Source organism: Aptenodytes forsteri, unplaced genomic scaffold, assembly GCF_000699145.1.
Source record: "Aptenodytes forsteri isolate BGI_AS27 unplaced genomic scaffold, ASM69914v1 Scaffold33, whole genome shotgun sequence".
NCBI lineage: Eukaryota > Metazoa > Chordata > Aves > Sphenisciformes > Spheniscidae > Aptenodytes > Aptenodytes forsteri.
Window position 1 is genome coordinate 1,400,787 of NW_008795037.1, and position 17,889 is coordinate 1,418,675.

Below are 17,889 nucleotides of genomic sequence, written 5' to 3' on the forward strand. Positions count from 1 at the left end.
AGGCCAGCAAGTAACTTAGGACTGGTTCTCATCTTCCCATTACGAATCAGTGACTTAATAGCATTTTGTCAATTATGCTGACTTACAAAGGAACTCCAAAACTGCAGACTTGCGGATGATGTCTCTTTTCCTTTATCTTGGAATAACCTTAAATATTTTAAAATAAATGATTGCACTAAATGTTAAGACTTTAATTTTGCGGTGTCCAGGCAGCTAAAATGTATCTGACAATATGGTCATCTACTCAGATTACAGCTAAATCGTAGCTGGGTTGGTCTCATGTACAAAAAATTTCAAAAAACAAGACTGTTTATGTAGGTCAGTGACCTCTTCTTCCATCATCTGACAGACATGACCAGTCATCAGCTGATTCTAATGGTCATTTTTAATTTAAGTTGTTTAAAAAGCGTAAGTAAGGATTTTTTCTAATTTAAATTCCTCTGACTTTTTGTGAGAAGAAATTATTCAGAGGTGCCAGGAGTGATTGAGTCTTGTGGAGCTCACTGCAACACTTCATAGGTATGACTGGATATTAGGAAAAATTTCTTCACCGAAAGGGTTGTCAAGCATTGGAACAGGCTGCTCAGGGAAGTGGTGGAGTCACCATCCCTGGAGGTATTTAAAAGACGTGTAGATGTGGTGCTTAGGGACGTGGTTGAATGGTGGACTTGGCAGTGTTAGGTTAACAGATGGACTCGATGATCTTAAAGGTCTTTTCCAACCTAAACTATTCTATGATTCTATAACGTACTTTCTTCTAAGTATTGTATGGCTGTATGGGGTTTTGTGTGTGTGTGTGGTTTTAGGGATTTTCAAGGGTCTTTTCTAAAGACAGTTACCAAAGCTGCCAGGGCGTTTTCTATACGTATGCCTGTCAACACGCATCAGTTAACGTGCAGGTGAGGAGGTTGCAGTGGAGGTAGTACTGTCTCTAGCAGTACAGCAAGAGAAGTTGCTGGCCTCTGAGTCTACCAGTTAGTGCGAAGAATGATGGTTGGCAGGTGATTAGCACTTACTACACACCTAGTTTCTCTTGCCAGATCTCAACTTGCTTGTGAAAGTAAGTAGAGGTACCTACCTAGTCTGAGGATAGAGGAAGGAGTTTGCACTGAGGTGAGATAAATGATGAGCCTTTAGAACCATTTGGTTTTTGTTCTTCAGTCATGTTTGCTATTTTCTGCCCCTGAGCTCTCAAACAGTGGAATTAGTCTGTAAACTGTTTTGAATTGATACACAGTTAGGGCCAGTGCTAACATCCAGTCCAAAAAAAGGAAAAGAAAACAAAAAACTCGAAACCAGCAAACCTTGTTGATGGCTACTTTGGGATGGGAGAGGGTATGGACAGTTACTTTTGTTCATTATACCTGAAATGTTTGAAACCATGACAGGTTGCGAAAATACATGATTGTCTCAAGTGTAAAGGAGGATGCTTCAATGTTGTCGGATCTCAGTGTAACCAGGATGAATTGATTTTGTTCCCCATCCAGGCAATGGATATAGAAACGTATGTTAACAAAAATGAAAATGCTTGAGAAGATGAGGTATTTTGATACCGTAAAAGGGAAACACTCTATTATGTACAATTGTCTTAAATGCTAGAAAAAGAAACAGCCATTCTAGCTAAATTATGCTAATGAAAGCAAATGGCATGATGCCATTCAAAATATGGAGATAACCGAGAGCCACAAGAGAACCAAGGAGAGGGGCTGTGTGGTTTCCTTTGCTTTAGTGTGCGATAAGTATAGTTACTGTCTTACCTGGTTGTCAGCTAGATCCAGGAGTGTAACACCAGTCCCGCTGGCCTCTGCTGCTTGTCTCTCCTGACAGCTGGGGGCTCGTTTGTGCCAGGAGCTCCTGTATCGGCGTACCTTTGCTATAGTCAGAGTTGGCACCACTTGCACCGTGCCTCTGCGGTGTGCTAATTTCCCTCAAACCAAGAAACAGTGATCCTGAGTGAGGGCCACATTTCAAATCTTAAGTCATCAAACTTAGAAGAAGACAGTGCTTGATAGTTCAGTATAGCATTTGGCAAAGCATATAATACAAAATCAGAAATTATAACTGGAAGCATGTATGTTTCATTTCATTTTGTAGGATTTTAAATGCTTTTTTTTTTTCTTCACCAATTCTCTTGCATGAGCAAGTTGTTCCTTTCACGTATCTGAGTTGTCTACAGCTACAAGTAGCACAACTTGTGTGTTTGTAAATGAGCTTATTTTTTTTAAACGTGCATCTCTCTTTGGCCAGTAACCAGAGGTACCAGCTGTAAAGTGAATAGTTGTTCACTCTTACTGCATAAAGGAGCCCGCTTTCTATTTGTGAAACAGGAAAGAGAAACTGAGCATTAAGAATTTTATGGTCTTGATTTTGATTTTATTTTTGTGATGGGGATGGATTTCAGCCTAATACCGAAATGTTAACGTTTGGCTCCTATTGAGGAAGAGAGTTCTTGTTCTGGTAATCTCATGGAAGGCTATATTGTTCTGCTTAGGTAATCCACTGCTGCTGTTTGACTTACAAAACTTCAGGCCCGTGTACTCCTTGGGACTTGCAGCAGCATTTCTAGTGGGCTTACGGAGAGGCATTTTAGTAAGGGACTAGAATACTTACTTAATAATTTACTATCTTTGGAGCTCACAAATCAAAGTATTTCTAATACAGCCAGCTCACAGCAGAGCCGTACAAGCATTTCTGCCTCCAGACCTAAGGTACACGGCTGTACGGGCTTCTGTACAGATCTCTCTGATCTTGCAGCTGGGCTGATGGTTAAAAGCAAGTCGACTTTGTGTATACAGAGCTTTGCCTTTTCAGTGTCTGTACAAAGTCTGATTAGTTTACTTCTCTGCTAGCTCTTGGAAGGAAGCAAAATGAAAGCATTAAGATTATGGTAAGTTGTGCAGTGCAGAATGAGTTGATGCTAGAGGAAAAAAAAAGTGGTCTACTGCTCTGGATTTGCAAGTAGTATAAAATGGAATGTTAAACGTGCTTAGAAGGGACAAAAATAGTTTGAGAAATTTTAACGTAACTAGAAATGCAGATTTCGGAATTGGAATTCTTTTACTATGGTTCTGTTGTGAGGCTCCTTTGATTTGTTTTCGATCCAAGAAATTAAACGTTTCTTTAAATTCTCTAAAGAGTTTAATGAAGAATTCATCCCTTTCAGGAATGAATCAAATTAACTTTCAATTCTGCATTTCAGTAAGAGACAAAATTATTTTGAAATGGGCCTATCACTTTATTTTACAAAGGAGTATTTGTCTTTTGCTCTAGTCACTGCCTGGCACAGTAAAAATTCATCCAGTTTCTTCTCTGCCTCATAATAAATACATAACTTAGTTGTTCAGAACATGTTCAATAGCTGTATGATCTTTCATCAGGGTTTCTTCATCTCCTTGAAGCTCAGGAAAACAAAAGGACTTTCTGTATATTCTAAAAGAATCTCTCAGACAAAGGAAAAAAAAAATCAAAACCTGGAACTTTCATGGAAAACATCCTGCCTCTCTTTCCTTCTCTTAACACAGGAGACTGGGATTCAGAGACCTCCATTACTCTCATCAGTAACGGGGCATAGGCAGACTTTAGATAAGTAGATCATGGTCTTGTGTGGGGTAGAGCTTGCTTAACTACTTGTAATTACTAATGGGAGTCAGTCAGATTTCCCATCCTCTTTCATATCTAGCCTGCTGGCAGCCTCGTGTTTTCATTGTTCAAAATTATTTCTAAATGTTTGCAGTGAACAAAATCAGTGTGTTATCTGACAGTGGATTGGGCAACACAGCCACCTTTAAAAAGGCTTTTAGGTAACATCTGGGAGCAAAACTGGCTTTTTCATGTAAGTAACAGACAGAGTCAGGGCAAATACACCTCTAGCAGACGGATTAAGTCATATAAGCATTCAGTCAGGATTGACAAAGTCCTTTGAAGAGAAAGACAGACTCTCATTGAACTTTTGGGGGTGGGGAAGGTTTAAAGAAGGATATACCCAGACGTTTGCCATTGCCTTAAGCTAGCAGCCACGTACAGCTCCTCTTCTGTAATTAACGTTTACACATAAGGCAGAATTACTGCTGCATTTAAAAAAAAAAAAAAGAAGAGATCAGACACTTGGGCTTAACTTTTGTGTTTTAATGGGTCCAGTTGTTTTGAAGGCAACTATCAAATTGTTTTTGCAATAGTTTTGTTAGGGCTATTTCCTAAACTGTTTCCTGTGTTATTTTCCTTCAGGTGTCTGAACGCTTAAGTCAGCCAGGAGTAGCCATAGGCTTGGCTTGGACTCCCTTAGGGGGAGAGATCATGTTTGTAGAAGCCAGCCGCATGGACGGAGAAGGTCAGCTTACTTTGACTGGTCAACTCGGAGATGTTATGAAGGAGTCGGCGCATCTTGCAATTAGCTGGTTGCGCAGCAATGCAAAGAGGTATCAGCTAACCAACGGTAGGTTGGGAAAAAATGACAAACAGTGCCTAGCTGTATTGCATCAAAGAGATCGTATGCATCTGTTGGCCTCTTATTGCAGGGATGCGCATAAAGGAAGCGTTAATATTGCATGGAAATTAAATGTCCTAAAACTTGGTATTTTTCAGTAATTCAGCAGATTGTAACGTTACCGAGTGACAGCGGAAGCTACTCGGACTCACTGTGGAAATGTATTAAGTGTTGCCTTAGCAGAGAAAGGGTTTTCCGGCAATCAGTGCTACGCTGAAGATGAAACCGGCTCTGGAGTTCCTCTTTGTAGTTCTTTTCCCGATTCCTGCCAAGCTGCGGTGTTAGTGGCCTGGCAAACAGGTCAGCCTAGGCAGAGCATGAGTTGTCACTGCAGATTCTCCCACCCTGGCCAGTCCCTCCCTGCAATGACCTGGAAGGGTGTGGACAGCCTCTGTGCCGAGATGCTTCTCCTTAGTTGTGGCAGATGCTGCCCCTTACTCATTTTTACATTCAAGCTTTCCAGCAGTACTTTCGTGATGTAGATATAGATACGCAAGTCTGTAGTTTTCCTCTAAAATTAAGACGCAGTTTCTGTTACAAGTAGGTTTTCATAGTCTAAGTTTTAATGTTTTGAGAATTAGTTGGGTTTGTGTGGCAGCTGTTGAACTGCAGTGCAATAGGACTTCAGCCGAGAAACTTTTAACTCTTCTGGTTTTTGTTTGAACCTCCCAAGAGTTCGAGAAGTGTGCTTTCTAGTTCCATCATCTGCTGAATAGGCAAATAATTGTCCAGTATCTGTCATTATTTATAGAAGTTTAGATAGTTAAAAAACTAAATCGACTCAATCTACGAACTGCTGCTGGCATTAACTGTGTATACATGTTTACCTCTAGTTTACGCCATTATGTCCTACAGGTTAAGTAAGGTGAAAAGATGTAAATGAGAGATTGACTTTATAATCCTGCTTAATGCTGGCTTTCTGTGGAGTGCTGATTTTGTGGTATGTTCTCTGAAAATTGACATTTATGGTTTGCGACGTAAAAACCCTAAAAATTCTATGTAGGAATTCCTTGGTTTCTACACTAATCCCTACTCTGAATTTCCAGTACATGCAAATGCTTATTGGTTAACTTGTTACGGTTTTGTCTAGGAATCTGGATGTAGGAAAGCTTGCTGGGTTTTCTTTTTGTTTGTTTTTCTAGGGCCTCTGCAACATAGTGTTGTTTTTTCAGCCTACTGTTAAAAAATAGTGCTAAGACTTTTAGTTCTTTGGCAGGCTTTTAGATAAAGACCAGGAACAAAATGGGTTTAGATTTTTCACATTCAAACCATTCTTTTTTTCCTTAAGCTTCTGGAAGTTTTGATCTCCTTGACAACACTGACATCCATCTGCACTTCCCAGCTGGAGCTGTCACAAAAGATGGACCATCTGCTGGTGTTACCATAGTAACCTGTCTTGCTTCACTCTTCAGTGGGCGGCTGGTGTGTTCAGATGTAGCCATGACAGGAGAAATTACACTAAGAGGCCTTGTTCTTCCAGTAAGCATCATTTGAGAAAAGAGCTAAGTTGTACTAATTCTCCATATTCTGGATATAAAATCCGCTTATAGCCATTTACAGAAGCAAAGTCTTGCTGCATCGTTCCTTAGCAGCAATCCGGTCTCTCCTGGTGCAGTTGTAAGAGGCTGATGGAAGCCAGCCTGGTATAGTACTGTACCGCGCCTCTGTCCGCTTCGCATTTAATGTTAAAGCTAGCCTCGATGCTGGTTTCAGGGAAAGCACATTAAAACGTCGAGTTAGAAAGGAAACCTAGAAATCTTAAAATTCAAGATGGTTCCAAAATACTTTTTGCAATTTCTAAACATGTTTCCTCAAACTATTACTACGGAAGTACCTCCGGTTTCTTTGAAAAGTTGTTTCTTAAAGCTCTTAGGGTAATTGTGCATACAGGTTACTCTTGAAACCATCTCTATACATGTATTTTTAGATTCTTTTTAAATTTTGTGCCTCGTATGTAGTTCAGCTGAATGGTGTTCCCATAAAGCTTTTTCAAAGCACGAGGGCAAAGGGAAGCTTTCCAACAAATACAGTTTTAAGTATCGAACGGAGCCTGGCATAAGTGAGTAAGCAGAGACGGGAGTTACTGTCTCGTACCAAATGATGGACAAAGGAAGGATGAAGTTGGAAGATAGTATTGTCTTTCATGCAGTAAACCAGAGGTAACGCGGTAAGGTAGCAGACTAGAAGGATCTCTGAAATAGCATTCTGGTGGCAGTTAGTTAGACTGACAAGATTGCCTGTTGTTCAAGGCTCTAGTGAAAAATAAACACTGCGTTAACTCGGATCTGGTGCAAGTTTGCTTAGCTTTCCAAATAAATTGCCTTTATTGCACCAGTGACCAAGTTTTGCCTGTTGTTTAAGGAGGGAGCAAAAATCAGGTATCTGTAAATACTAAACCTGGTTTACCTTCTTTCTGAACGTTGTCTAGAATCTTACTATTACTATAACTTAATTCATAGGAGCATGCCGTTAACTGCACCTGCTGCCGGAAAGCAAGCAGTGTGCTAAGTAGGTAGCATTGTCCAGACTAGACTGATCACCACGAGGACTTACCGTTTGCTACTACCTTGTTTTATAGCAGCCTAAATTTTGCCCTTTGTGCTACACTACAAGGCTTGCCTTTCCTGTAAAGCATCGTAAAATTACGAGCTTCTTCTGTAAGATGGTCTTTAAACAGGATTAGAAAAGAGTTCAAGGGGAAGAAGCTGCAGCTGTGACTAGAAGAACTAATTTAAAACCCCTCTTTACAAACTCGAACGGGTGGCTTACTGAAGCGATGCCTGTTTTTCTAGAACAAAGCCCTCTTCGCAGTTTTGGAGCACAGGTTTGCTTTTCCGCGTGTTTTCTGTTGTACAACTCAAGTTGTTTATCATGTGGCATTGCAGCCTTAAGACTGTTTTCCCCCTAAACGTAATACCACCTTTATCTTGAAAATCTTCTGTTCTAACGTAGGCGCAGGATTTCAGCACGCCATATGAAAAACTCAAGGGTGTCTTTCTTAAGACAAAAAAATTCTGGAAGAGTAATGACTTTTCCGCTATTGACACTCTTGTACCTGCATTCCTGTATTTTAGGTTTTTAATTTTTTTCCTTTTAACTGTTACAGAAAGGGTACTGTAGCATATTAATATATTTCCCTCATTAAGCATATAATGAGCTAAAACTACTGCTGCATTTTTAATTGCTTTCCTAAATGACTGGGGGAAGGAGAACCTTTCATTAAAATTTAACTCCTGATATGATTTGTTACAATAGTTACTGTATTAGATTAGCGTCATGGATTTTTGATATGTATTTCTTCTCCTTATTAGGTTGGGGGAATTAAAGACAAAGTCCTGGCAGCACACCGAGCTGGACTGAAGAGAATTATCATTCCTCGAAGAAATGAAAAAGATCTTGAAGAAATTGCAGTGAATGTACGGCAAGACTTGACTTTTGTTATGGCAAGCTGTCTCGATGAAGTTCTTAATGCAGCTTTTGATGGAGGATTTGCAGTTAAGCCCAGAGTTGAGCGTTTGAATAGTAAACTGTAAGCAGACAGGCTGAGATTACTTCTGTATCAAATGTAAGAGATCAGCAACTAGCAGCTATCTATGTATCAAGTCTAACTATGAGCTAAACTCGATTGTTTAAATGTGAGTGTAAATGCAATCAAAATAAAAATATGACTTCAGCAGTTAACAACCCGAAGCCACATTTCACGAGCATTTGCTGCTTTTTACTATCATCAGTAAAGAATCTTGAAAAAACCCCTCATTTCCCGAGAGATTCAATCCTGAGAAGGCTGAAGCTGTTGGGAAAGAATTCCTTAGCTTATCTGGCATATATGTATGTAAATATCAGCAGCTGATTACATCTTTAAAGAAGACACACCCACAAACGGGGAATAATACGCAATTCTCTGAGCTGTAGTCAGAGAACCCCAATTGCAGCAAACGCAGCACAGCACGAGAGTCTAGTAGGTGGGGTTGTTACCAAAAAGCAAACTGATGTAGCGCAAGAGTTTACTTATTTAGGAAATAACATTCAGTATGCTAAGGAGCAGTAGCATCGCAGGAGAAATAAGGTTTTTGAAATCTAAAAAATAGGCTTAAGGGATTTGAACAGAAGCAATATGGTCTAAATTAAGTTAGTAAGTCCTTTCAGCACTCGGTTCTAGTTTGTAGCAAGGTCAATGCAGACATCATTTTTCAAACCGAAATCCAGGCAGCAACTCCAGAAGAACAGAAACGTACCAATTCTCATGTAGGAAGGGAGATCGTGCACTGAAGTTCACGTATGCACCGTTGTACTTACAGCACCAGCAGTAGGTGGAGCATACTTGAAGACCTCATGAAAAAGCCTGGTAACGTTCTGGAGGGACAAAGCACATGTCCTTCATTCCTACCTGACAAACCAACTTGATTCTGGGATGCCTACGTTCGGAGTGTAGCCTATAAAAATTAAATCCATTTAAACAATGCCAAGAAAGTACTGGATCATTAAATTGCATTAGGTACCGCATACTGTGAATAATTTAAGGTTTAAGAAAGTCTGTCAGTATCCCATCTGTTGATAGCTTTGTCTCTTATCTTCCCTTCAACGTTAGTGAAGATGGTGGAAATGTAAACTTATGTAATGCAAGATCCTTGAGTTTTTTCATTGTTTTATACTAGTGTCAACCACAAGAGAAAACCCAGTATGTTACATTCTCTTCTTGCCGTTAATTCTGAAACAAACTCAAGTGTGCTTATGAAATGCAAATTGTATCAGTGACAAAAGCCTATAAACCCAAAGTAATAGTTTGTTTTGCTTTCATTTCCATAGATAGATAGGAAGCTGATTTACCTGGAACATAATAGCACTGATTGATAGTAATAAATTCAGTGGGTATTTCTGCACCTGATTTACAAAAGATTTTACAACTTTCACAGAAGACTTCATCTAATAAAGCAATAAAAATAAAAACCCCTTTTGTTTCACTATTTTAAGACGTCTACTCTTAGTCATTCACTAGCTACGTTCCAAGGGTAAGAGGCAACAGAGTCTCAGAATACTTCCTGCCTTATTTGAACACAAAAAGTGCAAAGAAACTGGACAATCAGTAAAACACACCAGAAAGGTACAATAACTAATGTGCTGCTTTGCCTTTAATCAAAACTGGTAAGGGGAAAAAAAAAATCTTTACCAAATTTAATGCAGATCAGATAACAATCCTGCACTACTTTGCACTAGTGAGAAAACAGACGTGCATGGAATTCCAGTGCAGTCTGTTTATACATGTAGAAAAAACTGCATATTTCTGAAAGATAGTTAAAAAAAAAAAGCTTCCACAGCAATTTCACTACGGAAGAACGGGGAGTTGCTCCCAAGAAAAGTTAAGCAATGACTTTCTGTCTGCCACACCACTCCAATTCATAAGTCTTGTCCACGTGGACTTTAGCTGAAAGGTGAGGGTTTTAATGCCACTCTGAAAATACTAACAGGCATTTACTTACAGCTTTCCATGTTCCTACTTGCAGAGCTGACTGGGTTGTGTTCATTTGTTGAGATTTTTAAAATAAAACGTAAGCATTACCCATTATATCAGATGCTAGAGACACACTTTAGTGCCTTTTCTTTTGCTTTCACTGAACACTGTCAAGAAGAGTAACAATCTGTGCAGCAGCAAGCCAGAACAGTAAAGAACTTTTAAAGTAATTTCAATACACTCGGGATTATTCTGCTTTGCAACTGACAGTTAAATGGACCTGATATTAAACACGTCCCTCAGAATATACCATAAGATAACTAAGCTTATCAAAGGTAAAAAGAAAGCAGCGGTAGCTCCTTTCCTCTATACACTCTATAAATTGCTACAGATAGTAACTAACTATCCCACTAGTGCAATTCATGCTTTAATCATAGTAGCTTTGAAAAGATACTGGACAATACAACAGTATAGGCAGCAATACAAAACAGTTCACCCGCTTTAATTTTAAAGCACTACTGCAAACAAGAACTAGCAAGAAATGTCAAGGCAGAACCCAAATATTAACATCCACATTTGTCAAACATTCTCCTTTTAAGGCTTTTTTTTTAAAGGGCAATGAAAAACAACGGAGGTAGTGCTAGTGGACAAATGCAAGATCTACTGCATTTCATCTATTAAAGACAAAATTGAATACTCTTTTCCAATACAACAGCAAAGTAAAAATGTACTTTCTTAAATAAATGGCTAATGTTAAGACAATGCCAGGCTTTAATACACCGTTTATTTTAGATAAGGTAGTGAACTGTACAGATTTCTAGTACGTTTTCTTTTTTCATATATAACAGAGTGTAGTTGACTTACCAGATCCTCAAACTCTTTAGAGGACATCCACTGAATTAGGCTTCTAATACTTCTGAGGATCTGGGCCTAAGTATAATTTGTTTAATCACTCCCTCTGATGGTGGTCATCAAATGTTTTATACAGATTTTCTTTTTTTCAACACCAAATGGAGTAAGACCAGTTTACATTACAGTAAGTCAGCATACGTTAGTTATGCTATAGCACTTGTCATCTGTAAAACATAAAAGAACTGTCTGACCATACCAGTTAGCTTCTAAAGCTCATTACAAATGCAATTTTCAAAGTCCCCTTCAAAAGCATAGTCTTGATCTTCAGCTCATTCTAGCCTAAATAAAATCACTGCAGAGCAGCGCAACAAGGTTTTAAGATTCACAGTTCTTTTGGGGACACAAGTCGAACCATTCCAAGTACAAGCAGCAGCAGAGAAGAGTCTTACGCAACTTGTGCGCTTGCGCAGCCCTGTTACTCCCTAATTGTAAGTATCAGACTGCTGAGAGTTCTTACAGGTTCTTAGCTAGATTTTCTTAACAAAACTGGAGAGCTGGAAATCAGATAACCTTGGCAGGCAAATTTCAGTCCAAGCCAGCCAGCCACGAGTGCGCAAGTGAGCTGGTGAGTCAGTGTATTCCTCTAAAAACATTTGAAGTATTTAGCCAAGTTCCTGTCAAAGACCAGAAGACAAACCTGAGGTAAATGTAGACAAGCTTAATTAGGTGAGAATCATTACTGAATTTAGAAGACTGCAAACAATCAGTTGTATATTCATAAAGAAAAAACGCTAGATTGCGGGATTTTTTTGAAGCGTTTATCTACTGTCACAAGGTACCAGTACATCTTTTAAATGAAATCTGTGCACAGTTCGAACAGCCTAATTATCAAATTTCAGGAAGTGAAGCTTTTTACTTTCACTACATGAAGCCAGCTACTTCTGTAGTACTTTATTAATCCAACCTGATGGATTTTATGTTCCTTACCTGTAGAGCTACTTACCTCATCATGCCTCAAAATAATAAAAACAAGAGTTGTCTTAGTAGATCAACTTCCGATAAGAAAGTTAAGACAGTGCACAGTAAATAAACTGTATTTTAATGTGTTACAGAAGTAGTTAATAGCCAGGCTACCTCTCCAAACAGATGCCCACTACGACTAGGTTCGACAAAGATTTCTTTCAAATAGCTTGAGAAGAAACGGCTTCTCACCTTACTCTTTTCTGTCTCTCTCTCTCTTTTGTAACACAAACACCATATACATTCATGGTTAAATTTGTCACATATAGACAGTCTGCATAAGGCCCAATATCCTTCAAAAGCCTTCGTGGCTGGCGAATCACACCTGTAAGAGATTATTTGCATTGTAACACGTATCATGTCACTAAAATGATATACAAAAATCAGTTCAAGACAGTTGCTTTAGTAACAACCAAAAGACATGAAGACGAGAAACTGAGCGAGAGTATCAATGTGTCAAACTTTGAGCTAAAGCAAAAAGCAAAAGTTGTTTTTTTTAATTTGCCAGGTATTCTTTTAATGACAAATATAAAAAGACTGAAAACATCTCATTCTGACTGCCTTTTTTTTTGTTTTTTTTTTAAAACAAATGGTCTGGTTTTATAATTACAAATACTGTGTAAGACAATACCTTCTTTGTCCTGAAAAACCAACAAATACAAGGATGCAATCAAGTTTCTAAGCGTCTCTAAATTTGAAACGTGAATTATTGTTTTAATTTGGAAAATTCTTAATAATTGTTCATTTTTGTTAGAAGGTAACTCAAAGTACAACAACATCTAGACCTGTTTTTAAAGGAGCTTTCTTTCCTGATACATCTTTGAACATAATTACTCCTTTCGAGTTCAGTACATTCACAAAATAGCTCAATTAAGAACAGTATCACCAATGAATTGACTACTGGAAAGAGACAAAATTTACCAAACATACAGAAATATAAGTTTTACCATAGCAATTATGCATATCAAAAGATGACACCTGTAATTAATTTTAAAAAGATACAAAAAAAGAGAAAAACCTGAATTACAGAAAAGAAAGTCATATTTATTTAATGAAAAACTAGAAGTTAATAAAAATTAGCAAATACACAAAAAATATACACAAACAGCAGCAATACTATGTAGTGACTTACAAAGGGGGGGTGGGGGGGAGGAGGGGAAGCAGCGGCCAGAGACCAGGCCGCTCCACATGGCTTGTCAGTCAAAGGGGGAGGAAAAAAAACACAAACAAAAACACGAAACAGTATCCTTTTCAACAGTACGATCAATCTACAAACAAGTTTTTAGAATTATTTTACAACATTTCCTGTAGAATCAATTCTTAATACAAAAGATGCCCATTTTGGGTGTATATATATTTTCAGTGGTTTACTGTTGACTTATTTTAAATATATTAGTGTTACTACATGCAACTGCTTCCTGTAATTTAACAGCCTTTCCTTTTGTTTCCCTTCATATATGTCTACCCTCCATCTACCAAATAATTTGTCTGACAGTCAAAGATGGTTACCCTAGTTTCTGCTAAATTAAATGCAACGGTTTTAAACACTGGCCTGAAGAGGTTTGATTGCCATTTCAACACATGGATATAGTTACATTGATGCCTAAATTGCCATTTTCTGCAAAGAGCTGTGCAATGCTGGTGTCAAAGACTAGACAGTCACTATTCATAATGGCTGTTGCAATTCCCTCATGGATAGATCGAGGAGTTGCTTCCCAAGTCAATCGCCGCCTATGACCATTTAACTCAAGTCGATAAGCAAAGTTTTCTGCTTGCTTGCGTGTTCCTATCAGCTGTACAATTGCAAAGAACTGCTGGTGACCATCATATTTTTCCTGTTTCTCCAATACTAACATGAAATGAAAGCCAAAACAAGACTGCATCATAACCCAGTCAACAGCACCAGGAAGATTAATGTCTGTAGCAAGGAACACTATATCTTCTCCCTGAAGTGTTGTAATTGACTTATGTTGATGCATCAGATGTGGCATTACAGCATCCAGAGAACCTTGCCATTTACATGAAGCACCGGGACATGGACAGGAATAAGGCCTAAACTCACACAGCTCCTCATGTTCTGCTTTTTCTGTGTGTGGCAGAGTTATCTCACATCCGGAAGAGGCATATTTACACGGGAATAGTACAGAATTGGCAACTTTCTCCATAGCCAGGTTACGAATGGAGCCCAGCGGGCCTCGGCAGGTTGGACAGCACGTAAGTTTGGGGCGACAGTTGCTGCAAACAAGATGGCCACTCTGACACTGAAGAATTGGTGGCAGCACATAGTCAAAACACACAGGACACTCAAAGAGACTAGCCAAGTCATTATTGGAAGCTGTAGTGCCAGTCAGGGCAGGCACCCGCTGTGATGGCGTACACTTTGAGGTACCTGTAGGTAGTGCTGTAGCAGTCTGACGGCTCATTTCTGTAACAGAAGAGAGAAAAAAGAATGAGTATCTAAACACATTTTCTTTTCCTCTGCATACAGTATTTATTGATTTACAAAGAAGCTTCAAAAGAAAATCGATACAAATGAAAGCAAAAAAACCCATGTAATGCAAACTGGATACGCTATGTGTAGAGTATCAATTGTGCTGCATACAATACGGACACTTGTATGACATGCAAATTTAATGAGTGAAGAAGTTCTGCTAATTATTCTGAAGCAGAATTTACCTACTGGAAGCTGCAAAGGAGACGAGTAAAGAGATGCTAAAAATGTAACTGAACTCCTCAAAGTTTGTTGTTGGGTTTTGTTTTGGTTTTTTTTAATATTGCATTTATGGAATACTCCACCCAGCTCACTTGCATGTAACAACTAGGAGCGCTATGGAACAATTCTAAGGCTGAATTTTAAGTTGCTGTGTATTTAGTGAGCTAAGAAACTAGCCGTTTTTAATGAAAAAATGAATTTCCGGATATGACCTTCTCAGTAATCATGTTTACTGTAAATTTTTTTAAAAAAAACAAGGAACAGCATAGCTAAGAAGATTACTACACTGCTCTTTTCCCAGGATAGCACAGTGACTCTTCATTTTCACTACTCTGTTACTAAGTCCCATAGCTTGTAAAGCGCATCCATTGCTCCAGCGTCCTGAACTAAGCCATTTGTGAAGATACCAGAAAAGAAAAACAAAGCAATCATTTTATTGAATTTCCCAAATAAGACAAGAAATCCAAAAGATTAAATTTGAGAATTAATTTTAACATATAAGTACTCAAACACTTCCAGTAACTTGAAAAGGCACTGTTGATGAAGTTTTACATTCAGTGGCGTTTACACTGAAGTTCTATTCTTTCAAATGTCCCCAGACAAAAGTTAACAGCTGTCCGACCAAACAGCTTGCTCAAGCATTCAACAAATGCGATGAAAGTACCATATTTCTTACCACGTTACGGATGCTACACTTTCTCCTGCACCCCCTAACTCTACTCCTCCTTGTGCAAAAGGAATTACTAGTACTACCAGAAAAAATAAACGCTCCATTTTGAAAAAATAAACCTTACCTTTGTAGCTTAAGGAAAGTTAAGTAAAATGCTATCCAAAATTGGCTTCCGTTACACAGTAAAATTCTCAACCACCTGAAGTTCTTCTCTCCAAGTACACTAGCTCTGTATCTGTCACATATGTATAAAAGCTCTCAAAATAATCCTCATCTTTAATCTCCTTGCTGTTTGACATGGGAATATTAGGCAATAGGCAAGCTTCTCATATTTAGCATCATTTCACCCACAAACTTACTCATACTTGGACTAGATACCTCAAAGCAGCATACTGTACATGCTTTTGCAAGACATGCACTGTTCAGGGCACGAAGCGAAGGACCTAAGAGATTCCAACACGCAAAATAACTTCTCCCTTGATATTCAAGAAGTAATCACAGACAGGCAATTTCAATTCTCCTACAGAAGCACCTCTCCCCAGTCCAGAGCTAGAAAAACACGAGTGTCTAAGATTCGGTGTTCAGTCACTGGTTTTATGAGTGTCACATGCCCAGTAACAGCATCATCTCACCCCTCCAAGGTCTCTTCCTTCGTATCTCAGGTTTGTTGAACTAGAAATATCCAGTTCCCATCTTCAGAAAAAAACCCATACACTGGTTTTCAATGCTGGGCCTTAACTGATACTGTAGAGATACGACAGGAATGTTTGTATCTTTTGGCCTTATTTTCCTACTGTAAGGCATTCCAGCCTAGATGAAAAGTTTAAGATATCTGTGACACATCAAATATCTTCTGCCACTCCAGCTTGTTGTGAGGAGATTCAAATGATAAGGCATCTGTGACAACTGAGCACTGCTGCTATTCTTCCCCAACACCCGCAGGTGGGAGGCTCCTGATGGCACCCTGCAGTTCTACACTCTAGAACAAATTATACGCAGAGAATAATTGTACACGGGAGAACAAATTCTGATCACGCTGTTCGCTTGGGAAGAGCTTTGAAATCACATGCGAAATTCTAAAAGTGTTTCCCTTCAAATATTGTAAACACACGCATTTCAGAAAAGTTTGCGTGTGCTTCATCTTACCTGAACCTATACGTCCTGATCCAGGGATCCCCAGTAACCCACAGATAACACTGGTGAAAACCACTGCGTTAGACCAGTTCCCTAGGCAGTCTGACGAGCTGGGTGAGCTCTGGTTTCTTTAATTACACCTCTCAGAGCCCGTTCAACAGTTAAATTAAGCAACCTACAAACTTTGCAAAAGACCTTATGCACAGGTGTACTTCCCACTTAAGCTTTCTAAGCTACGGAAGTACTAGAGAAAAGAACTGTACAGCCCTGTTTTATCACCGTTTCTGTATGTGACCAGCCTTCACACACACCTTCCACAACCGAGGACCATCCAAATGAGCAGGGAATGAAAATGAGCAGGAATCTGTGAACCAGACCATTGAGATTAGCACGCAAGGAATAAACTGGATAAAGCTATAAACTGTAATTTACCAAGCCTAAACTTGCCCAAAGCCTTCATTTTCATCACTCTTGTTAACACAGAGATGAATAATACATCATGATGGAAAAGTCAGAGAAGTTCATTTTTTATAGCTATCTTAAAAACTACAAGTTAATCACAAGTAAAAGTGTTAACAGTGCAATACATTTAACCCACCAAACTATCAAAAACATACAATTACAAACCAAGTAAAAACAACTACAGAACTGGAAATAAAGTTTAAAGATATTTTTAGTTACGAAAACTTTACTATGGGTAAAAACCCCTATATGCAGTATTTGTTATTATGTTATCTTTGTGGGCACACACTGGGAATAGTCTCTAAGCAACAGCGACAAACTAAGGCACACTAGGTGTCATCTTCAAAAGTATTCGTTCCTACAACACAAATTATTCAAAAGATTGTACAAATTTTAAAGCTTTTAAACCAACAGAACGAGTGAAGAAGGACAAATGTATTTTAAGATTTCCTAGCTCCAGATCGAGAAAAACTCTGTCCTTGATGACATCAGAACGCACCGACCTGTTGATGAAACTATTCTCAACACCGCTCTGGGGAAGGGCGAAACACACACGCTATCGAGATCTCCGAGAGACACGATTTCACAGCTCCTACAAAACCAGCTTAAAATACTGCGCAGCACGCAATTTAAAAGTCACTACCTTTCCCCTTGCTGGTTTTACTTCCCGGCAAGCACGCACACAAGACTCCCTTCCACGAATACAGAAGGCTGGAGGCAGATCTCCCCGTCATGGGGAGCGAAGGAGCTCATCGCGTGTCCGCGCGGAAGAGACGGGCTCGGCTGTATCAGTGAAAGCACTAAGAAGCAAACTACCAGGGCAAAGAAACATCCCATAATCTTACACATTATTTTCTTAAAGTAAATGAAGAACTACAAAACATGCAAAAAAGCCAGCAAAACACAACCATACTGATGCCATGGTAGAAGGCACAGCTATTAAAAGATTCTATAACCCTGAAACATTTTTCTAGGGAAAATATTTTGTACAGTCTGCTACTTTCCCCCTCTCCCACCCCCCCGCTATACCTTCTAAGAAACCGGAAAATGGTTGCAGAGAAGACAGAGCCGCGCGGAAGCTCGGGGCAGCGGCCCCCCGCCCCCCC

At 39.1% G+C, this 17,889-nt stretch overlaps 2 protein-coding genes across 7 annotated transcripts in view; one reads left to right on the forward strand and one right to left on the reverse strand.

The window, feature by feature from the left end:
- Positions 1-9,447, forward strand: part of LONP2 (lon peptidase 2, peroxisomal) — a 122,067-nt gene extending 112,620 nt beyond the window's left edge. Inside the window, exons 13-15 of the mRNA XM_019471374.1 lie at positions 4,225-4,432; positions 5,772-5,962; positions 7,795-9,447. Of these exons, the coding sequence (XP_019326919.1) occupies positions 4,225-4,432; positions 5,772-5,962; positions 7,795-8,016 (621 nt within the window). The 3' untranslated portion in view covers positions 8,017-9,447. The remainder of the gene's footprint in view (positions 1-4,224; positions 4,433-5,771; positions 5,963-7,794) is intronic.
- A 1,252-nt stretch (positions 9,448-10,699) lies between these two features.
- SIAH1 (siah E3 ubiquitin protein ligase 1) overlaps positions 10,700-17,889 on the reverse strand; it is a 20,924-nt gene continuing 13,734 nt past the window's right edge. For 2 of the 6 annotated variants that reach the window (XM_019471391.1, XM_019471390.1), the window contains exon 2: positions 10,700-14,229. In XM_019471391.1, the coding sequence (XP_019326936.1) occupies positions 13,379-14,227 (849 nt within the window). In that variant the 5' untranslated portion in view covers positions 14,228-14,229 and the 3' untranslated portion in view covers positions 10,700-13,378. Of the gene's footprint in view, positions 15,465-15,565; positions 16,167-16,333; positions 16,611-17,889 lie in introns of those variants that run through there. The other 4 variants (XM_009276707.2, XM_019471392.1, XR_657433.1 and 1 more) reach the window with 4 other exon arrangements.